This window comes from Photinus pyralis, unplaced genomic scaffold, assembly GCF_008802855.1.
Source record: "Photinus pyralis isolate 1611_PpyrPB1 unplaced genomic scaffold, Ppyr1.3 Ppyr1.4_LG4, whole genome shotgun sequence".
NCBI classification, from domain to species: domain Eukaryota; kingdom Metazoa; phylum Arthropoda; class Insecta; order Coleoptera; family Lampyridae; genus Photinus; species Photinus pyralis.
In genome coordinates, this window is record NW_022170511.1 from 30127333 (window position 1) to 30148151 (window position 20819).

Here is a 20819-nt window from a genome sequence, read left to right on the forward strand (position 1 = left end):
GCCTATGATATTTTTCTCATCGAATCCAAAATTTTAAAAAAATGCTGACATTATTAATTCATTAATAATAATATTGATTAATTATGTGTCTCTTAACGTCCTTGTATTATTCCATCCACATACCTGCGCATGCGCGATTCTGCCCACAAGCGTTTCAGCTCTTTTATGTTCAAAAATATGTGTACAAAATTTGGTTCTATTGTTCCAATCAACTACTTTATTACAGATTATCGACTTTTTATTTAGATTTGGGTCTAGTATTAGTACAGTAGTATAAATAAATACCAAATACGTTTTTTGGGTACAAGCATTATTTTATACAGTAGGTACAAGATATTCTAAAAAAACTGGCAACATTGCAATGTGGCGTATGTGACGCTAACTGTACGCCATCTTGAATGATCCGCTAGCTGTTGTTGTTTGGCTGTTGTATGTATGGAACATGGCCGAGAACGATATAGATTTATACGCCGACGATATTGACCAAGACTTCGCTCAGGTAAGGCTCCGTATTCCTTAATTATTCTTAATTCCTTTCAAAAACGCGGACGAATCCTTCGGAAACGCCCGCTTAAGTTTTCTTTTTTCAATGAACTTCAAATACCGTTACCGGCATTTTGTATCTCATGTGTTTTTAGGACGATTTCGGAGGTGGTGACAATGTAGATTTATATGACGACGTTATTTCAACACCCGCTACGGGAACTGCTGGTGATAATGCAGAGTCGAACCATCAACCTCCCGCCGACACAAATACGGAAGAGACAAACGGCACCACTTATCAAACTCAAGGGAATAATATTACACCTAACACAATCGGACGTAGACATCAGCTTTACGTAGGCAACTTGACATGGGTAAGTCGATCTGTAAAACGTTAACATCTTTTACATTAGTCTTTATTAGTGGACGACAGATCAAGATATCACAGATGCTGTACGTGAAATTGGAGTGAACGATTTTCACGAAGTGAAGTTCTTCGAGCATCGCGCCAATGGACAATCCAAAGGTTTCTGCGTGGTCTCAATGGGCTCGGAGGCAAGCATGCGGCTCTGCATGGAACGTTTACCCAAGAAAGAAATCAACGGACAAAATCCCGTCGTTACCCCTCCAACCAAACAGGCCCTAAGTACCTTTGAAAGTCAGTCCAAAACTAGACCGTCTCCACCTAATAACGCGGGCCCTCGCGGTCAGCATCCTAGCCAATCTAACCAGCACCTTCCTCCAGGTTCCCATCAGAATTTCCCGCCCCGGATGCCGATGGGTTCGCCAATGCGAGGACCTATGCCACATCCCGGAATGCAAGGTGGACCGAGGATGCAGGGACCGCCGCCCGGATTCAACGGACCGCCTCAGATGAATCAGGGGCCGCCCAGGTTTCAAAATCCGCAGTGGAATGGACCGAGACCTAATGGACCTCAAGGTGGACCTGCAATGCGTGGCCCACCGCCTGGACCTCAAGGTCCTCCTAGGCCCATGGTAAATATTTTGTTTTTTTGTCCAAATTTGTTTGCTGTATTTGCTGTATCATCAAGTTTTTATTGGTTTAGTAACAAGTTGATGTACAAGAGGTTTACTGAGTGATACATCGTGCATATTTTATTTATGGGAAATTTGCACTACTGCAGTTGCCACCACTATGCATTTCAAAGATTTGTTTATTGTGAGGTTTGTTGTTTATGAGTAAGTGGTGGATTATACAGGGTGATATTTTCTCACCCATGAACTCGGTTTCTGGTTTGTTCGGTTTCTATCATGGAATTTTGGTTTATTTCACTTGGAATTGATGCTCTTTTTTGTGTAGCAGCTTGTTTAGCAGAGATGTCAAGGGCTGTAGTTCAAATCGGGCTGCCACGTATGGAGTAGAAGTACGATTTGTTGCTTCAAAATAAGGAAATAAAATATTACTGAATTTTTTTTGGTAATTATCTTTCTTGCTTAGGTTTTTTTGTGTTTGTTAAATACACAGTATGCAAAGGGTAAGGGTCAATTATCTCTGTTATCTGAAAATTAATCTTCTAAATTTGGTATGTGCATACTGTAAAGAACAGAGAATTTATTGACTATAATATCGATGGTTTAACTGGAAACTTCACCTACTAATTTTATTAAACTGAACATTATGAATTTTTTTAATTTTTCAATATGCATTAAAAAACTATGGTAAAAAATACCATTCACAAAGTTTTTTGTTTGTGTGCCCTGGATATGCAAGATTATACTTATTACAAGATAGCAAGGCACAACAGGGTGTTCCAGATAGAGTGCGATAGCTTGGGTACTTTTGTATTATTTGAAGATAGCGATTAGATCTTTTTTTAGTTAATAGTAGAAATATTGATTTTTAAATGTTTATGAAGTGTTTAAAAACCAAGTTGATTCAGTGCAATTTCTTCTAGACAATTAAAGGCAAGAGGTGTGTCCCAATTAGCACATTAAGTAATTTATTTACCCAAAAATAGCATACATTCTCATGAATAAAATACACACGTATGGAATATGAGAAAAACTTATTTTATAGCAGATGATAAATTTACATTTTTATAAGTTTGAATGAGTGTCTCTTTAACAGTAAGGGTAGATAAATTGAACCAAATCATTGTGCATTCTAATGACATCTATTATTGTTATTAAAAATTGCACGCGGATCACGAAATAAAATGAAGTTCAAAACAGAATACAATATTGTTTCCATGGAAACGACGGGAGGTCTAAATTAAATACCTACAGAATGTTCAGAAGTTTTATAATTATTTCTGTGGTTTCTGCTATAAAATAAACCTGTATGATATACGACGATAAAGGGAAACTAACCACCTTGTGACCATCCCTTTATCTTCTTGTATAAGAAACAACTATTAGACAATGTTGTGCACTCTAAATATTACACAACATAACGCAATGCTGTAGACGAACATCCTGCAGTGTGTCCGGACTGTCACTGTGAGATTCGCGCGTCCGGATTAGTATGTGTCTATATCTCGAAAAATTTCTTTGTTAATTGTTATGAATCTATAAAAATCTGTTCTGTCTGATCCTAGAAATGTGCTGAAGAAGTTTAGAATTTTCTTGAAACATCCGTTGAGATGCCTTTAGAATATGATAGATCATTTTCCTAATAATACTTTGGAAAAGAAATATAAGTAACTCCATCACAGAAATTTCTCTAGAAGTCTCCTGAATAATTATGAAGTTTACCAGAGCTCTGTTGATGAATGAATCTTAGAAATCATTCTAGGAACTTCCTTGTAGCTCTGTTTGCTGACTCATTTATTCGTCAAACATTGTCACATTATCCAATCCAGATTCATTATCACAGCCCTGGGGGATATGTCAGTAAAAAAAATCTTCCAGCAATATTCTCTGGGGAACTCTCAAATTCTTTGGAAATCCATGTGTAGTATGTCAAAAAAACTTGAATTGTAAGAAGACCGGAACAATAATTTTTATCAGTAAATTGAAGATGCAAAATTTGTCGTTTAAAAAGCCTCAAAACTTGCGTTTCTTTAATTTTTCCACAATTCTGACTCCAAAATTCCTAAACATGGGTGCAATAAAATTCTTATTTTGACAACATTTGGTATCTGAGTATCTTTGAACATTAAAGTAACAAAACCAAGAAAAAATTGGGAGATTTCTAATTATTCCGACGCCTGAAATATACGTTCATAATGAAAAGATTTCGCTCTAATATTTAACGAACTTTGTCGATAAAATGGGCATAACTATTTTTTGGTCTGACCAAAAATTACAGTTGGAATTTGAATTCTCTATAAAAACTAAATTTCATTGAGCTTATAATTTTTTCCGCACTCCCATCAACCTAGGAATCTGCTCAGTTTCTTCATAGAAACCTATGATAAATGCCTGCTATCTATATACAGTGCGTAAATTGTAACTCGGAACATACAAATCTCCTATATTCAATTCTTAAATATACAAGTCAAATACCCCTTAAGATATGCAACCAATCCTACCTACTTTCATCTTTGGCAAATGTGTTTCAATAAAGGGCACTATCTGCATTATTTATTAAATTAAGGTTGTTGTCTTACCTTTTATGTGTATATGTATGCAGGAGACTGTATGTTCAGAGTTAAAATTTACGCACTGTATATTTTGAAAATGAGACCTCAGAATATTTTGAAAATTCACCCTATATATAGTATTTTATTTTAAGATGCTATGTAAAGTTCTATTATTTCATGTATAATGACCTATACTTACCCTAATTTACCGTATTTCTCATTTCTTCTTTTCGAGATCTAGTTACCTGACATTCGTCGCGGGCGCCCTGTTTATTTTTCTTATCAGTAAACTAATTAGTTTTTGGTACCAATGACAAAGAATTAAAAATGTGTGTATTACTATACAGGCTAGCATTTGGGGGTCAAACTTTGGCTCCCCTTCTCATTTAAAGTTCAAAAATAAAGCGACACAATATATTAAAAAGAACTAATTGTCCCAATAGTTGGTGATTGGCTAGCACAATTATCCAAATATTAAATCCATCTGTCACACTTAGAAACACTGGAAGATTTTGTGACTATTACTATTTTCCTCTCAATTCATTTACTAGGAATAAAGTAGACATTTGGCAACATCTGGAGACCCAAACGAAGAAGTTCCTTGATTAATTTTAGGAAAATTTCTTCAAATTCAATATTTTAGTTTGCTTTAATTTGTAGGTAAACGGAATACAGTGGGCTCCCGATTATTCGGGAGCCTTTTATTTTGATTATGGACAAACTGTGATGGTAAGTTAGAAATAATATGATACACTAATATGTATTTACTCTAAATAAAGTGTTAACGAATATGGTGGGATCAACTTCTACTGCATTTACAACTGAACATATATAGTGTCTCTCAAGTCTTAAGTTGTTTACAATTTCGTATAGTACTGCAATTTTTAAATGACCTAATCCACGTCTTCTACAATTTTCAACGGAAAACTTATGTTTGTTATGGTTCTATAATGTTGAACTTCTTCGACTGTGATGCATAATAATATTTGATTGTTTTAGTGTAAGGTTTAGTTAGTTTGTAAACATTTACCTAATACTCGTTTATAAGTAAATGTCGGATTAATTGTTATTTAAATTGCTTAGAATTGTACAGAGTGAACTAAGATAAGACACTTTCTTATAGACAGAAAATTAGACTGCTTGCTCGCAAGTCACAGGCGCAAACATAATGCGCCTCAACCCCAAAGCCATTAGAACCTATTAATCCTTTTTACTCGATTTTTGAATGAGCCATAATTTTTATGCAGTTTTGGTGTGGAATCGTAAGGTGGTAAGGTCTTTTGTAATATAGGGCATTTTTGTCTTGTTAACTACAAGGCAACATTATTATTCAAAAATTGAACGAACACTGCAGTATATCTCAGCTGTTTTTAAAGAGAGGTTGACGGTTTTCGCGACCCTGTGCCATTTTGTTGTGAAACTTTTAATACTCCAAACATAATCAATCTAGCTATGTTTGCGTCTGAGATACAGGCTGGAAACGAAAAGTTTTACTTTTTGAGATGTTGTATCTTACTACTCATGTAAAATACGTGGCGTAAAAAAAATTTTTTTGGACCGCTTGTTTCTAAGATTTTTCCCAAAGTTGGTATTTTTTAAATGCAACACCCTGTATATCTTAACGTCGATTGTTTTGCATTCTTTTCCCTGATTACATTTATGTATTACAACATATAGTTCTTTAATTTAAGCAATGAATATCCAATAGAAACAAAGGTATGGTTTCGTTGGCTAACAACACACAATAAACCTCTGATTCTATTGGCTAGTTCTTAACAGTACAGTAGCATTAAATCATTAAGAAATAGCCAATAGAAACAAAGGTTTATTGTTCATCACTAAGCAAGGATTTCTTTCTATTGGCCATTTCGAAATGACACTGACTAATGATGATGATGGTTTAACCACCATAAGTGAAATTGACTAAATTCGAAAAACGCTCCGTAGTGAACAAACGGTTTAAAGATGTAGTTATCTTTTACTTTTGGCAGAAACCTGAGAAAAAACGTCTACTTTAGTCCACTTTGTACAGATAGTTGTAAAATACCATGTATACGCTTTATTTATATTTCTGTAATTGTGATCACACTGTTTATGCAGTTCCAAGGACCCCCACAAATGCAAGGCCCTCCCCGAGGACCACCAAACCAAGGCCCTCCACCACAGGGACCTCCTCGACCGGATTGGAATCGACCTCCAATGCAACAAGGTTTTCCACCACAAGGTCCGCCTATGCAAGTGCCCCCGAACATGGGGCCAAGAGGACCTCCACCGATGGGCGCACCACCTGGTCCGCAACAAGGACCACCTCAAGGCCCTCCAGCCCCTCATGTCAATCCTGCCTTCTTCCCACAAGGCGGGCCCCCACCGCAAATGCAACACCCGGGTATGCAACCGGCCCCGGGAATGCCACCACCACATGGACCGCCACATGGGCCGCCCCATGGACCACCCCACGGCCCACCAATGGGTCCTTCACAAATTCCACAGCATGGTCCTCCTCACAATTATGGCCCACCTACAAACGTGCCGCAGCCTCCTTATGGTGGCCCCCCTGTCTCTGACCACAGACCTGATATGCCCCAAATAAGTGAACAAGAATTCGAAGACATAATGTCTCGTAACCGTACGGTTTCTAGTTCAGCGATTGCGCGTGCTGTGTCAGATGCGGCGGCCGGAGAGTTTGCCAGTGCCATCGAGACACTTGTCACAGCAATTTCACTTATCAAGCAATCGAAGGTGGCCCACGACGATCGATGCAAAATACTAATTAGTTCGTTGCAAGATACTTTGCGAGGTATAGAAGATAAGAGTTACAGTTCAGGACGGAGGGATCGTTCTCGATCTCGGGACAGGTCACACAGGCGCGCGCGCCGTGAGCGTTCAAACTCAAGATACCGCGAGCGAAGCAGAGATCGCGATCGCGAACGTGACAGAGAACGCGAACGTGACCGCTACTACTCAGATTACAGGGAGCGAGAGAGAGAAAGGGACCGATCTCGTAGCAGAGGAGGAGACCGCGAGAGAGAACGTGAAAGAGAAAGGGACTATAGAGATCGTGATGGGGAGGAAAGGTGAGTTTGTAACCCAATTTATCATAAAAGTGATCTTTCTCTGTACAGTGCCGCCCAAACTAGGTAAGGGTATTCACATTCGGGTTTTAGGGAGTGAACCATATAGTGTAAGTAATTACCATTTTAGCTCTAGAGTTTCTCGTCCAAGGAAAACAACTCCCGATGTAGTCGACACACCCTCAGAACCAACCACTAAATCTCGGTACTATGAGGATCGCTATAGAGAAAGGGAATCTGGTCGAAGAGAGGGTGAGCGGGAACGAGAAAGGGAAAGGGATCGTCGAGATGAATCGCATCGATCCAGGCATTAGAGAAATAAGGATTCAAATTTTATTCGTGGATTTATAGATATAAGTGTAGAAAATAAGTTTCATTCACTTACTACAATTGTGTAATACATATTTTCTTCTGTTTATGTAATTTCAATTAGGTCCTATTATGATAATTTTTTGTAATACTTCAATGTTTTTTGCTTCTTGTCTATTAATGTACGTAGCTGTTGGAAGTGTTGACGTCGTCAGAAGAAAGAAGACTACAGAAAGAAGATTGTAGCTATTAAGGGAATAGATAAAAATAATTGTGAGAAAAACTTGAAAATAGTAGTTTTTATTCTATTCTGTAACCTATCCGTGTATCGTAACCCCACCCTCGCGTCGTAATTTACATATGCCTTCTGTGATATATTTATTATGTTTTTACAACTTTTTTTCATTCATTTATACTGTATCATCTTAGGTTCCACTTTTATCGCCATAAGAACATTTAAAAATACAGAATTATTTTGTATTTTTCAAATTTTCACAGTAAAATTTGTTTTATTATCAATTTACAATTTGTTTTATACTGTGTATTTGCAATTTGCAAACAGTGGACCTGTTTTGTTAAGTTTCTATTTGTAAATTTTATCCAGTCTTTGGCGAAATACAAATTTAATTGTACTATGTACAAGTTAGTCAAATGGTTGCTTTTACAGAGTTCAACATTATCGAAAATTATAAAAGGTGAAACTGTTTCTAGTCAAAACAGTATTAAGTTTTAGCATATCGTGCTAACATTGTGATAAATATTGTGTATTTTTATAACAAAACGATTTTCCAATGTGATTGAAATAAAATGGAAACAATGTGAATTTTATACATTTTTCTTGAGGTACGAAGTATTTGATCAAGTTTTATTTTCACGAAAATTTAAAAATACTTTACAACATTTAGCATTTGCGTCATTTATTGTATTTATTATTCTGTGACACTATTCTTAAAATAGATAAAATGGCATTTGGTTATCAATTAAAGAAAAACTAAAAGGAAAATGTAATGAGAAGAAAAAATATATATAAAATAATAATACTCGTGGTATTATTTCTCAAACCAGTAGATGTCTGGTTTGTTCATACACATGCATTTTCTGATATCCAAAATAAACATACGAATTGTACGATATAATCTTGTGAGATATCTGCTTACATTAAAACTACAATTTGTTTCTGATGTCGCTAGCACTACCCATGCTAGTTTCCGAACTTCCGTTTTAACTATTCGATTATTAACAATTATAATCTTTGAGTATACGACGTATACCTTTAAATACAGTGCTAGTTGTAGAACGATTGTAACATAAAGTCCTATTTTCTGATCTCATAATTATTTGCTGTTTACATTCTATTGAAAGAGGGAGTAGATACTCTGCTTACCCTCTCGCATATAATTTATACCTACTACATGCAGCAGCAACGTCAGAATTTTGGTAAAAGGGATACGGAATTTGTCGTGTGTAGGTACATAATATGAATTGGTATGTGCAATCGCATACGATCACTGCGCCACTCAGAAAAGCTAGCTCAAAGCAAAACAAAATTGAAACTGAATTTTATTATCTCTCCTTGTCCACTTCTAGCATCTGCTGCCATTATTGACTGAAATAAATCTTGGGCACCAATAGAAAACTATCCGGGTCGCACAATTGATTTGAAGAAACACACGACTATCACAAAAAAATTTATTCCGAAACACATGAACTAGAAAATAAGGAATCCCAGTTTGGTCCCTCTAAATCTAAAGAAAAATGTTTTTTTTTTTGTAGAAAGTGAAACGATATGAAAATTTGTGCAGGTCTTGTAACATCTTTAATTTTTGCTTTGATTGTATCAAAGAACTGAAGACTGTTTAAGACACCTCTATGTACAACTTTTCAGAAATCTCATACATTAATTCAGTCCAGCCAGCCCACCATTGCACATCCTGCATTATGGTAGATCTGTTAGGAATAGGCTGAAGATCCTGCCTCATTATCAGAGTTCTAACAAACATTTTCTCGAGGATATGTCACCAACACCAAGTTTATATCAAAGAACTTAAATGAGAGGAAATATTTATTTTTTATTAAAGTTGTAGTATTAAACTGATCATAGTAATACAAAAGCCCTTAGAAAATTAAGCATCCTCTGGCTCGGAATCAGACTCTGCATCCATTGCTTGTTTTGCAGATCTTTCAGCCTCTGCAAACACATGATCCGGAACCCGCTGATGAAATCCATTGGTATCTTTAGAAACCCATGACAATTCTAATTCAAAATTTTTATCCTTCAACTCGTCGTGCACCAAGTAGATTCTAAAACAGTCAATTGGCAAACACCACCTTATAAATCGTGTCTTACATCTTTGCCGCTTCTTTTAGTAGGTCTGGAGTGGACATATCGGTTAATTTAAGTTTTTCTATCTCAGTCTTAGCAGCTTGTTTAGCTTTGCCGACCGCGCAACCATGATAACCCTGGAATTGTAGTCTGCTGTTACCTGTCAACACTAAATGGGAACTTACGTAGCTAACTCCAGAAGGATCAATTAAATACATGGCAGGACCATCGGTAATATCATAACCTCCTAAAATTACACTACAACCATATGGTCTTACAGCACTGTATAGTGTATAGGCATGCATATACATGCTTACACGATCATTAAGATACTTTATAGGTATCGGTATTCCATATTGTGATCGGTAGTTTGTAGCTTCTCGTCTAGCAATATCCACAATCTGTCGTGCATCAGCTATCAACCCACAAACTGCCTGTAACTTCTACCTTCAACCCGCAACTTTACGCCAACATTGCCTTACCATTCCCACATGCCGGTCAATTGTAAATATTCTTCTATTTGCACCTGGTTCGTACAACTTCGAGGTGACAAGTTTCTCAACCGCAAGCACTACTCCCTCTTTTCCTTTCAGTGCGATCACTGTGCCACTATTATCTAAAGCTTTGCATGCGTATTCCACTTGGAACACACGACCGTCCGGCGAAAATTGTGATGCGGAGAGATCGTACTGCAAGTCTTGAATTTATTTTAAAATTTAAAATGAGTAACACTTACTCCTGTGCCAATCGAGCTCATTTTAGTTTATTTCAATCGATTTTTAATGTAAATAGAGATTTTACCACTATACAAAGTAGAGTGATTTGCAAGTTTGTGATGAAAAACGGGAATATTCGAACATAACCTAAAATTCAAAGCAAAATTGTTCCGCGTTGCCAACATAAAAAAATAGTAACCATTCTACTTGGTTACAATGTTGCCGTCGTTACATATTTAACAGACCTACAGGGTGTTCAGAGGTGAATTTGTAAAATTTATTTAAGATATAACATTTAGAGCATCTACAGGATACACAGACAGATGATCTATCTAAGGTACTTATACAACTTTTATTTAACTAAATTATAACAATTAAATACAAGATTAACAAAATAAATTCAATGCAAAATATAAAAAACGCGTTGAAACATTTTTGGTATGTAATTGTTGCTATAACAGATATCGTTATAGTTTAAGAAATTCAGTTGAACGACTCTGTCTAGATTTCTCAAAAATTTTCCGTCCTATATCCTTGTAGTCATTAAGATATCCTGTAGGTACGATCTGCGAAATACACAGAATTTACAATACCAAACAAATTTGTATTGACAGAATCCGCAAAATCTACAGGGTACATAACTGGCACAGACTTTCTGAATGTCGAACTCCGGCGGGATTTATCCCTAACAAAATGTCTGGATATAGGTACGTAAGATCCGCAAAAAATATAAAACCTAGTAAATATTCAGAATCAACAAAAGCGTGTAGGCATAGGATCTATTTCTGCCAGATTGCATAAAAGATCCTCTACACGTTCAAGATCATACCAGTTACCAGAGTCTATAAAATGTTGAATTGAAACGCACGTAGAATTGGTAGAACATTAATTATGCTATATTTACAGGGTCTATACATTAGTTGTAAGTTTTACATAAATTAATTTCTTGTGCTGAAGGATAAGGGAATGAGTGTAGAATATTATGAGATGAATCAGAAACCGTGCGTCAATTATGATAAGAGGAAGCCGGCACGGAATATTTAAAATAGTCGTGTTGGATACATCGGGGAGTAAACTTGTAAATATGTAAGTAATTTTATTAATATTCATTTTCTGGCACTAGAGCAACCGTTTTTCACACGAACGCAATTTGACTTTGTATCAGGAGAACATGGCATGTCAAAGGTTGTACAGCTTTTTTCCTTTCTGTGATCCCGATACTCTTTGTAAGGAAAAGAAAATGTGTACCAGGCGAACATATATCGTGGACAGTAAAATGTTTAAACTTTTTTTTAGTATATACAGGGTGGAGAATTGGTAGAGATTTCAATGGTAATTTCTTTACATTGAAATTTTTTCTCCCCTAATTATTTTATAGCAAACTTGTAAATTAATTGTTTTTTGATTCTAAAATTTTGCGTCTATTCATGTGAAACCTATTTACAACTTTGCCCTAAATTAATTAATTAGGGGAGACACATTAATTAAGAAATTAGCATTGAAATCCCTATGGTGCATTAACCGCTTCGACACCCTGCAGTGGCGTACGTAGATTAAACAAGTTCGTGGCACATACAGTCACCCAGTGCGTACTAGAAGGGGGGGTTATGGGCAAAAAAATTCCTGTTTTTAAAATTTAAAATTCTTATTTTCGTCATTTCGTGAAAGGCAGGACGCAGGTACCTCACCTCAGTAGCAGTACTAAGTACCTGCGATACCTATTTGTTATTTTGGGCACCAATGTAGCGAATTGCCGATCGATACCGAATAGCCAAATCGTTGACTGCCAACACTGATCACTCACTGAATAGTGAATACTGAATACTACAGAATATTTAGATTTTAGTGACTTTAGATTTTAACCAAAACCAAAATTGCTCTCTATATATACCTATATATATTATTGCCTTTAATTTAAAAGTGGGCGAAGCGGATAGCGGAGTATTACCTAAATACCTAATAGCTATGATGATAACTCAATTCTTAGGGGGGGGGGGGGATATCCCCTTCACCCCCCCGTAAATACGCCACTGACACCCTGTATGGTCACTATACCGGTTTTAATTGTTTTTGTAATAGAAAAACATGCGAAGGCGTCTGTAATAAATTTTGCTCTTATATTCTTTTCTGTAGTGTAGTTAGAAGTTGTTTATCGATAAATCTTCAATTTACATGTTCCTTTACCTATGAGTCGTGTGCAGCAATTTATTATCCCATTGTTTTTTGCAATTTTGATTTATGGTCTCGGTAGCCAAGGACGTTCTGTGGCATGAACTGCCTTGGTTCGATGAGCTTCTTTTCATTATCCAGGCCCAGACCTTAGACCTAGACTATTATCTCAAATGTACGTATCCACATCAGGGGACGGCCTCTCCTAAAGCTGCAACTGTGTAGGTAGGTATAGGTACAGAGATTAAAGTGACACTTGCTCGGTTACTTACTATGGCAACGTTAAACGTTTACAATGACAATCTACCTCGAAGCAGAGAATTGCCGCTGGTTTTTGTCTAGCATTCACAATTTGCTAGACACGTGTTGGGTTCTACACTTCCCGCTTCCGTCATACAAAATATAGTGCGGATGAGGAGCTGCCATTTGTTCTTTTATCCGTGGTTAACATATCTTATCAACAGTATTATCAGGCACATTATCACAATATTTCAATAATGAAAGGTAATATTCCATATTTATTAGTCGAGGTCATCTTGACCTCCATGAGGTAGACCTTAGAAAATGCAAAAATGCTCCTATGCAAGTAGGTAAATACGCTATACCTACTTGTTGAAAATCTATTATAGAGGTACATACGTGCTTGACAGAATAAATGGTAAATTCCATTACATGGCAATATTTGCTTATAATTATCTAATAGTTATAATTAAGTGGTCTAATTCAACATCTGGGCGGTTATCAACCCAAAGTAGTAGGAGAGCGATTGGAAATTAGCTGCGAATACGAGTACCACTCATTCAGAGTCGTCACCAGGGCTGTGATTGCTAGTACAATTGTACTAAATATAGTACATTCTAAGTACACTTAGTACGCTAGTACTCCTTTAACAAATCTAGTACGCTTTGGGATCAAATAATTTTACAGTTAGGGGTGCAAACAAATACACTAATTTTAGAATCGCCTGAAGCATTTTATTGCACTAAGAACAACAGAAGGTCCTCCTTTCACCGTTCACGTCAAAATTTATGATACCTATTAATATTATACAGTCTACAGACCTGTTTACTTCTTTGCCATGACTCATCAGTTAATTCTTATCTCTATAATGAGAAAAACAGAGTACGACACTATCTCGCTGTCCGCAATACTTACCTTGCGCTTTTCTACACCCAGACCGCTTATTAGATTGCCGCGAATCGCAACCCGTTTGAACCAGTCAGTGTTTTCAAATTTGTTTATTATTAAGTTTCTTATTTATTTTCGTACCTACTTACGGAAGTGGGCGCAGCACGCAGTTGGTTAGATTTTTGTTTGAAATGGACAAGTAAGTATGAAAAAAAAATAAATTACTTAGTCTTTTAATACAACTTATAGGTTTGTGGTAAAAAATAAAAGAAACAGAGATTCATCTGTGTCAAATGAGCCGCCTAGTGCTGGTAACGGTAACACTGCACCTGTAGCTTCCACATCTACGTCCCGTGATAGANCATGTTCCATAATTTTACACTTTTGCCGTTTGATCCTAGAGATCGTTTATAATTTTGCATTGCTATCTGACGCCTGCCGGTTGGTCTCTCCGTCTGTTCCTTTGTCTGTCTGTCCATCTATTTGTCCGTGTGAACGATAACTTTGTTTAGAAATGTTCGATCGCTTTTACATCTCCGTTAGTTATGAACTGAATTGCATGAAATTCAATATGGGCATAGATTTAGCCATATAATACGGCAATGCCAAAAGTTGGATCGAATCGATTCAAAATTCACAGTGCCCTTTTCGCATCTCGACCATTTATAAACCGAATTGCAAACTTTTTTACTTATAAAAGTATTTGAATGAATTTTGATACATAGGCACTTGGAATAAAGGAAAATCAAACGCCAATTTCAAAATTTGGTTTTGCGCATGCGCAGTGCCAACTTTTTTATTTATGGAAGAATTTAAACGAAATTTGATACATAGGCACTTGGGATAAAGGAAAATCAAACGCCAATTTCAAAATTTGGTTTTGCGCATGCGCAGTGCCAACTTTTTATTTATGGAAGAATTTAAATGAAATGTGATACATAGGCACTTGGAATAAAGGAAAATCTAGCGCCAGTTTCAAAATTTTATTTTGCGCATGCGCAGTACCAACTTTTTTATCTATGGAACGATTTAAGTGAAATTTGATACTAAGGCCGGATGTCCACCGCATCGGAACGACCAAGATCGGTGCGATTTGAATCGCCCGATAAAGATCGCGCGCGTGTGCTCCTATTGAAGCCTGTCCAGTGTCCACAGGCTCGATTTTCGTCGGGACCGATCGAAATCGCAACCGACTATTTTCGCCCGACCCGACGTTCTTGAACGATAATTTGTCGGCAGTCGTGTGTCATAATAATCAAAAGTGCTGGTAATCTTTTTTCTACCGTCACACATCTTCTGTAATTGGTGTCCTTTTTGGCAATTAATGGTCGAGCAATGTCAGCCAAAGGAAAAAAACTACTCTTGGACATACGATACATACATTTAAATTTGTGTTCATGATTCGCAAGTTCATGGGCACAAATGAAAGCACCTCTGTTTCTTTTATTAGTTATGTAAGGAAGAACCCAATAACTGTGGCGGCGAATTATCTTTCGCCTGTGGTGCAAAAGCATGACAACTGCTTCACTTGACATTTTATTTAATGTCAACTGTCAACCCGATAAAAATCGTTCGAAAGGCGATCTTCCTATGGACATGAATTGCCAATTTTAGTCGGCCCGATCAATCTGGATACGACTACAGTTGGACCGATCTTCGTCGCCCCGATTCGGTGGACATCCGGCCTTAGGCGCTTGGAACAAAGGAAAATCTAACATTAGTTTTAAAATTTAGGTTTGCGCATGCGCAGTTCCAACTTCCTTATTTAGAAAAGCATTGAAATGAAATTCTTCTCATAAACTGAAATTGAAGTAGCACGTCCAAAATGGATTGCCCATGTGCAACGCTATCTTTCATATTTGTCGCCGGATTTTTACGATTTTAACAGAAGTTGCATCTTACAAATGGGAAATGAATGCAAGTGGAAATGCGCTTTATGTAAATCGTTTACGATCACTTTTTAACTTGTTAGTATTGTTCCGATTTTGATGAAATTCGAAAGCTATAGGTAAATATTTAAATACCTATATTAAATTGAAATTTGCAAAAGTTTCCCATTAGAAAATTAGTAAGAAGTATTAATATGAATTTGGGAAGACTACCTTTAAAAATTGCACTCGGGATGTACTATACCTACCTAAATTTTTTACCTTCTAAGACGTCGGCCACTATTAAAGCTACACTTAATATCGTCTATATATTTTAAAGTAGTGACAAAAAGAGGAATTTTTTTATGTATAATTTTATACGGTCCTCATGCTTTAGTTCAGGGGGCGCTTCGGGTGAAGCGATTGGTCGTAAATTTTTTTTTGAAGATGTTGAATTCCATTTCCCTGTTAACTGCCTTTTTGTCGGAATGAAGAGTTGTTTCTGTCACTACATAGTTTATACATGCAATTTTTCAATGTTTTAGGCACCCTAGATTTAAAAGAAGCGGTGCACGGCGCAGTATTCGTACAAGAGTGCGTCCCCGAAGTTTTGGAATTGAAAAAGAAAGTATTCCAAGCTGTCGATGACGTGTGCAGTGAGACCACTATTCTGTCAAGTTCAACTTCCACATTTGTACCTTCATTATTTACGGAAAATCTTAAAAATAAGTACGCTTCGGTTTTTCTCAATTTCGAATGACACATTCTTTGTAGGAAAAATGCCGTAGTCTCGCATCCAGTCAATCCACCGTACTACGTACCGTTGGTCGAGATTGTTCCAGCGCCTTGGACTGACCCAGCTACTGTGAAGAAGACGCGAGAATTAATGACAGAAATCGGACAGGCGCCCGTTTCCTTGTCACGCGAAATCCCAGGCTTTGCGCTGAACAGAATTCAGTGAGTAGCAACAACGGTTGATAATCAGGGAACAAAGCATAGTGTTGTAGATATGCCATATTAAACGAATGTTGGAGTCTTGTGGCCGATGGAGTTGTGAACGTTGAAGATGTCGATAAGGTGATGTCGCAAGGTTTGGGTTGGAGGTACGCGTTTTTAGGTCCATTGGAAACGGCTCATTTGAACGCGGAAGGATGGATGGATTATTGCAGTAAATATACGAACACAATCCATAGCGTCTCGCAAACTTTTAAACCTCTACCAAAATTCGAGGGGCCGCAAACGAAAGAAGTGGCGAAACAACTTGAAAAGATGGTTCCTCTTGAACAGTTGCAAGCTAGGCGTAATTGGAGAGATTTGTGCCTTACTAAACTAGCAGCTTTAAAAAAATCGCTAAGTAAGCAATAATTGTGAAGTATAAGTACCTTCCATGTTATCATTTGTTACGCCACTTCTTAACAATTCACTTGATTACTGACTAACAAATGATCTGGAGAGTATCATGCTTTTAATAAACATTTTTTTTAAATTGGCATAAATCTAGTTTTTATTGCTATTGACTATGGCACCAACCCTGAAAATATCATGGTCATTAAAAAACCCGGAGACTATTATTGTATTATGAAGCAATACACCCCATACAATCAGCAGCGGCCGTGCACATTTCTTAAGATCAGTCATTTTGTTTTTGGGCCATTTACAAACGAGGTAATATGTAATTAAGCAAATTCAGCCCCTGAAAAATTCTCCGCAATACTGAATTTTTCCTTTCTCCTTCCCTTCCTTAGACACTTGCAGATATTCACATTGAAATAGGTATAGGTATGTTGTAATGAGAGTGCGCTCCTCCAACACTCGTGAGATATCAGGAATTATGACCGATCACGATAAGGAGTCGATGAGGAGGGCTGCGGTCGATTGATATTAATTCTATTCGTTATTTAGACCTTTCATTAGTGTATCATGAAGTATAAAATCAATTTATTACACCCCCTCCCATACCCTCAACACCCTCCACTGGTTTTGACAAGGAGATGGAGAGAAAAGTTAATAGTTAGTACTCAAAGGTAGCTATATTGTAAAACCGCCGCGTTGCACATCCATTTATATCATAAAACACTGTTGGCAATACATTCTGTGTTATCGCAAACCTAATATTTATCTTATGCAAATACAGAACGCTAAAAAAACCAAACCAATTCAAACATTACTGTTTACTTTTACTTTTGCGATACGAATCAAAAATGGCAGTCAACTTTTCCAAACCATTAACTTCTTCGAAGCCGGGAACGGAAGATTTAAGTTTGCTGTACCATCTTGTTATGTTGCCATAAGCGCCGCGATCAAATTTGACAACATCTAACGTTGTAATTGTTGCGCTCATTCCAAAATCAGCAACAGTTAGTGAGTCCCCAGCAACGTATTCTTTGCCTTCCAAGAATGTGTTTAAAATGTCCAGGCTGTCTTGTAATTTTTGAAGCTTGGTAGGATCCGGGGTGTTACCCATCATCATTGGATACTAACAGAGTTTATCACACCCAAGGAAAATAACTGGTAGTATACTCACATAGTATTCTGAAAATCGTTGACCAAGCACTCCCAGGTTAAAGTAAAGGCGTTGGTCAACAACGGACCGCTTTTTGGGATCTTTAGGGTACAACGAGTCGTCCTTACCATATTTTTGGATGAGGTATGTGGCGATTACGCTGCTTTCCCAAACAGGGAAGCCGTCATCCACTATTGTGGGAACGCAATGTTGTGGGTTGATCTAAAAAAATACCTATTCAGCTTATTTTGGAAAAACTCGAATTCAATTAGGTACCTTAAGGAATTCCGGCGTTAAGTGATCTTTCTTGTGCATTAGATCCATGAGCTTAAGGTTCAAAGTTACTCCTAGATTTTTCGCTGTTAGTTCAACGAAGCGACAGGGCCCACTTCCGGGCGCGTAGTAAAAGTCGATGGTCATAGTGAAGGCTGTAATGAAATAATTGTACAAAAATTATTGGAGTGCGCCAAGTAACTACTTACCTTAGAGATGGATGAAAAGTGGATGTGACAATCGACGCTTGCCAGAACGCCTTTATACGGGCGTATAGTTTCCTTGGATGTCCTAAAATTACATTGCCCTTGTATGAAATTCAAGTGGGTATCATTTTAGATAAACACCAATTATCAAATATGCGAATCATTGTACGATGAAATGGAATATTTTGTGTATCGTCATTTCAATTTTTCTAAAACGACAATAACATTCTTCGTTCATTTTTTTTAAATTAAAATATGACTGGACTGATGAGCAGATGTGCAGACAAACGAAACATTTTTACACAACAGGCTTTTTCATAAAGTAGGCATGAAAATGAACGTTTCATGACGATTTCGGGAAAAGTTTGTGATGTATACATACTCCCACGGTTAGGCAACACACCTTACATAAGAAAGGACAGCACTATGGGTATTTTTCGCAATATTGATTTTGTCTGTTCTGTTTTGAAAAGTATAATTATAGGTAGTTCTTTCTTGTACTTTCCATCAATCTTTACATTTGAGGGGTGCCACTCTGTATGTATATCCTACGATGATGCACACATTTTTGAGAGCTGGCAATAGCGTGGATTTTTAGAAGGAGAAAGCCGTCTCGAGAGCACCAATGTTTATTACGTGACAGCCTCGGTTACAGCCATCGCTTGGTTTGAGCTTTCGTTGAGAGAGCATCGTGTATAGTTGGTTGCTTATTTTGTATTATCTAATGCGAGTAGTTTTCTTTGCATTTCTTTAACATTTTATGTTTTTGTTAAATAATTTTAATTTTGTCATGTGTATGAAAAATGACGTGAACATTTCTTTTTTGAAATCTTTTCACGCTTGGTGTAAATGTTAGATGTTTTTCTACTAAATTGATTTATCATGTTTCCACCCTGTCTTTCGTTTTTATTAATTTGTTCAACTGAATTTGACTCTTGTGACTTTTGATTTGTGTATTTTTCTTGGATTTTGTTGTTGTAGGTGATTTATTTCTTGTATTGAGTTGATATACTTACAAGAGAAAAATTATTATATTCTATGTAAGGAAAAAAAATGGCTGAACGGAGTAAGTAGTTCACGCACGGATAATTTCCGCCCAATAAAGGTTTTGTATAGGTTTTTCCAGCGTAATTTAGTTAATTTTTTTTGTCTTTTCTTACGCCCTTCACGTCTACGCCCAACACATAAAAGAATCGCCATCGGCAACCATATAACACAGCGTAGGAGTCCTATTCAAATCACCTAATCCTAGCCTAGATTTCCAGAACGGTGCGAAATGTCCGACATTTCGGTATGGAAGTTAGATGGCCCTAGTTGTAATCTTTTCTTCAGAGTTGACAACTGTATGTACAAGTTTTGTATTATATTTTTCCCGAAATCGTCTTTGTTAAAATGCAATTTCAATTCTCATATACATCTTTTGATTAATATTATTGTGCCAGTGTTGACATAGTCTGGTAAGGTGACAGGGGGCAGGAAAAGTAGTCAGGTGGTTACTGCCACTGCTATGGGAATAGTTATTTACATAAAAGTCAGGAAAATGATACATGCGTACTTTAATTTCCGAGTCAGGTAATGACATTTTACCGAGCATTTTACTGACGAGTTTTGTATAAAATTTTACCCCTAATCGTCTTTTAGTATAAAACGCTTACTGTTACGGAACTCTGAATTAAAGGTAGATAAAGTGGCCACTTTCAGAGTGGATAAAGTGAAACGCATGATTTAACATTCCAATGAGATTTGTCATTCTTATTAAAAATGGGACGCGGAGCACGAAATGAAATGAAGTTCAGAACAGAATACAATTTCCATGGAAACGACACGACGAGAACCTAAGCTTGCTGTTTTGTATGCCTAAATTAATTACCTACAGAATTATCAGAAGTTTTATAATGATTTCTATTGCTTCTGCTATAATATAAAGCTTTGTAATATGCACGAAGATAAAGGGAAACTAACAATCTCGTGAAAGTTAATTCATTTTTTAATTGGTTAAATCTGCCTCTGATGATGTGGTCGAAACTGTAATTAACTTTAAGCAGGCCTTCCACGTGCATTCATTTCATCGAACTTGGAGTGTACACTCCTGCAAACAGACCAAGTTCGAACGTGGAAGGGGTCATCGAGCAAAGTTTGCATCGTTCTTGGTGCGGAGCGAAGAGTTTTGCCAATCCTAAATTTTGGCGCGGAGCGATGTTGGGCGCGCGCGTGGATGTGGTTGT

General features: G+C 37.0%; 4 protein-coding genes across 5 annotated transcripts; 2 read left to right on the top strand and 2 right to left on the bottom strand.

The window, feature by feature from the left end:
* The first annotated feature begins 345 nt into the window (after window positions 1–345).
* On the top strand, window positions 346–7699 carry LOC116169905 (cleavage and polyadenylation specificity factor subunit CG7185). Of its 2 annotated transcripts, XM_031486112.1 has the most exons (6): window positions 346–499; window positions 639–857; window positions 907–1479; window positions 6129–7102; window positions 7151–7165; window positions 7230–7699. In XM_031486112.1, the coding sequence occupies exons 1-6, from the start codon at window positions 443–445 to the stop codon at window positions 7411–7413; spliced, it is 2022 nt and encodes a 673-aa protein (XP_031341972.1). In that variant the 5' UTR covers window positions 346–442; the 3' UTR covers window positions 7414–7699. The 2 variants fall into 2 exon arrangements, with proteins under 2 accessions (XP_031341972.1, XP_031341973.1); XM_031486113.1 differs by lacking the exon at window positions 7151–7165.
* Window positions 7700–9457: 1758 nt separating this feature from the next.
* Window positions 9458–13039, bottom strand: LOC116168480 (proteasome subunit alpha type-3). The gene is made up of 7 exons (XM_031484341.1): window positions 12889–13039; window positions 12632–12833; window positions 10468–10594; window positions 10214–10420; window positions 9917–10165; window positions 9756–9868; window positions 9458–9709 (listed from the first exon to the last, which is right to left on the bottom strand). Exons 3-7 carry the CDS (start codon window positions 10486–10488, stop codon window positions 9532–9534), a joined length of 768 nt encoding a protein of 255 aa, XP_031340201.1. The 5' UTR covers window positions 10489–10594; window positions 12632–12833; window positions 12889–13039; the 3' UTR covers window positions 9458–9531.
* A 220-nt stretch (window positions 13040–13259) lies between these two features.
* LOC116168479 (lambda-crystallin homolog) lies at window positions 13260–17104 on the top strand (the record flags this gene model as incomplete). Its single annotated transcript, XM_031484340.1, is given in 4 exon segments — window positions 13260–13424; window positions 16158–16341; window positions 16387–16569; window positions 16620–17104. Coding segments are annotated over 3 exon segments (725 nt in total), but the record flags the coding sequence as incomplete, so codon positions are not given.
* A 519-nt stretch (window positions 17105–17623) lies between these two features.
* LOC116168599 (glutathione S-transferase 1-like) lies at window positions 17624–18752 on the bottom strand. Its single transcript, XM_031484525.1, has 4 exons — window positions 18598–18752; window positions 18392–18543; window positions 18137–18337; window positions 17624–18088 (listed from the first exon to the last, which is right to left on the bottom strand). The coding sequence occupies exons 2-4, from the start codon at window positions 18533–18535 to the stop codon at window positions 17777–17779; spliced, it is 657 nt and encodes a 218-aa protein (XP_031340385.1). The 5' UTR covers window positions 18536–18543; window positions 18598–18752; the 3' UTR covers window positions 17624–17776.
* Window positions 18753–20819: the final 2067 nt, after the last annotated feature.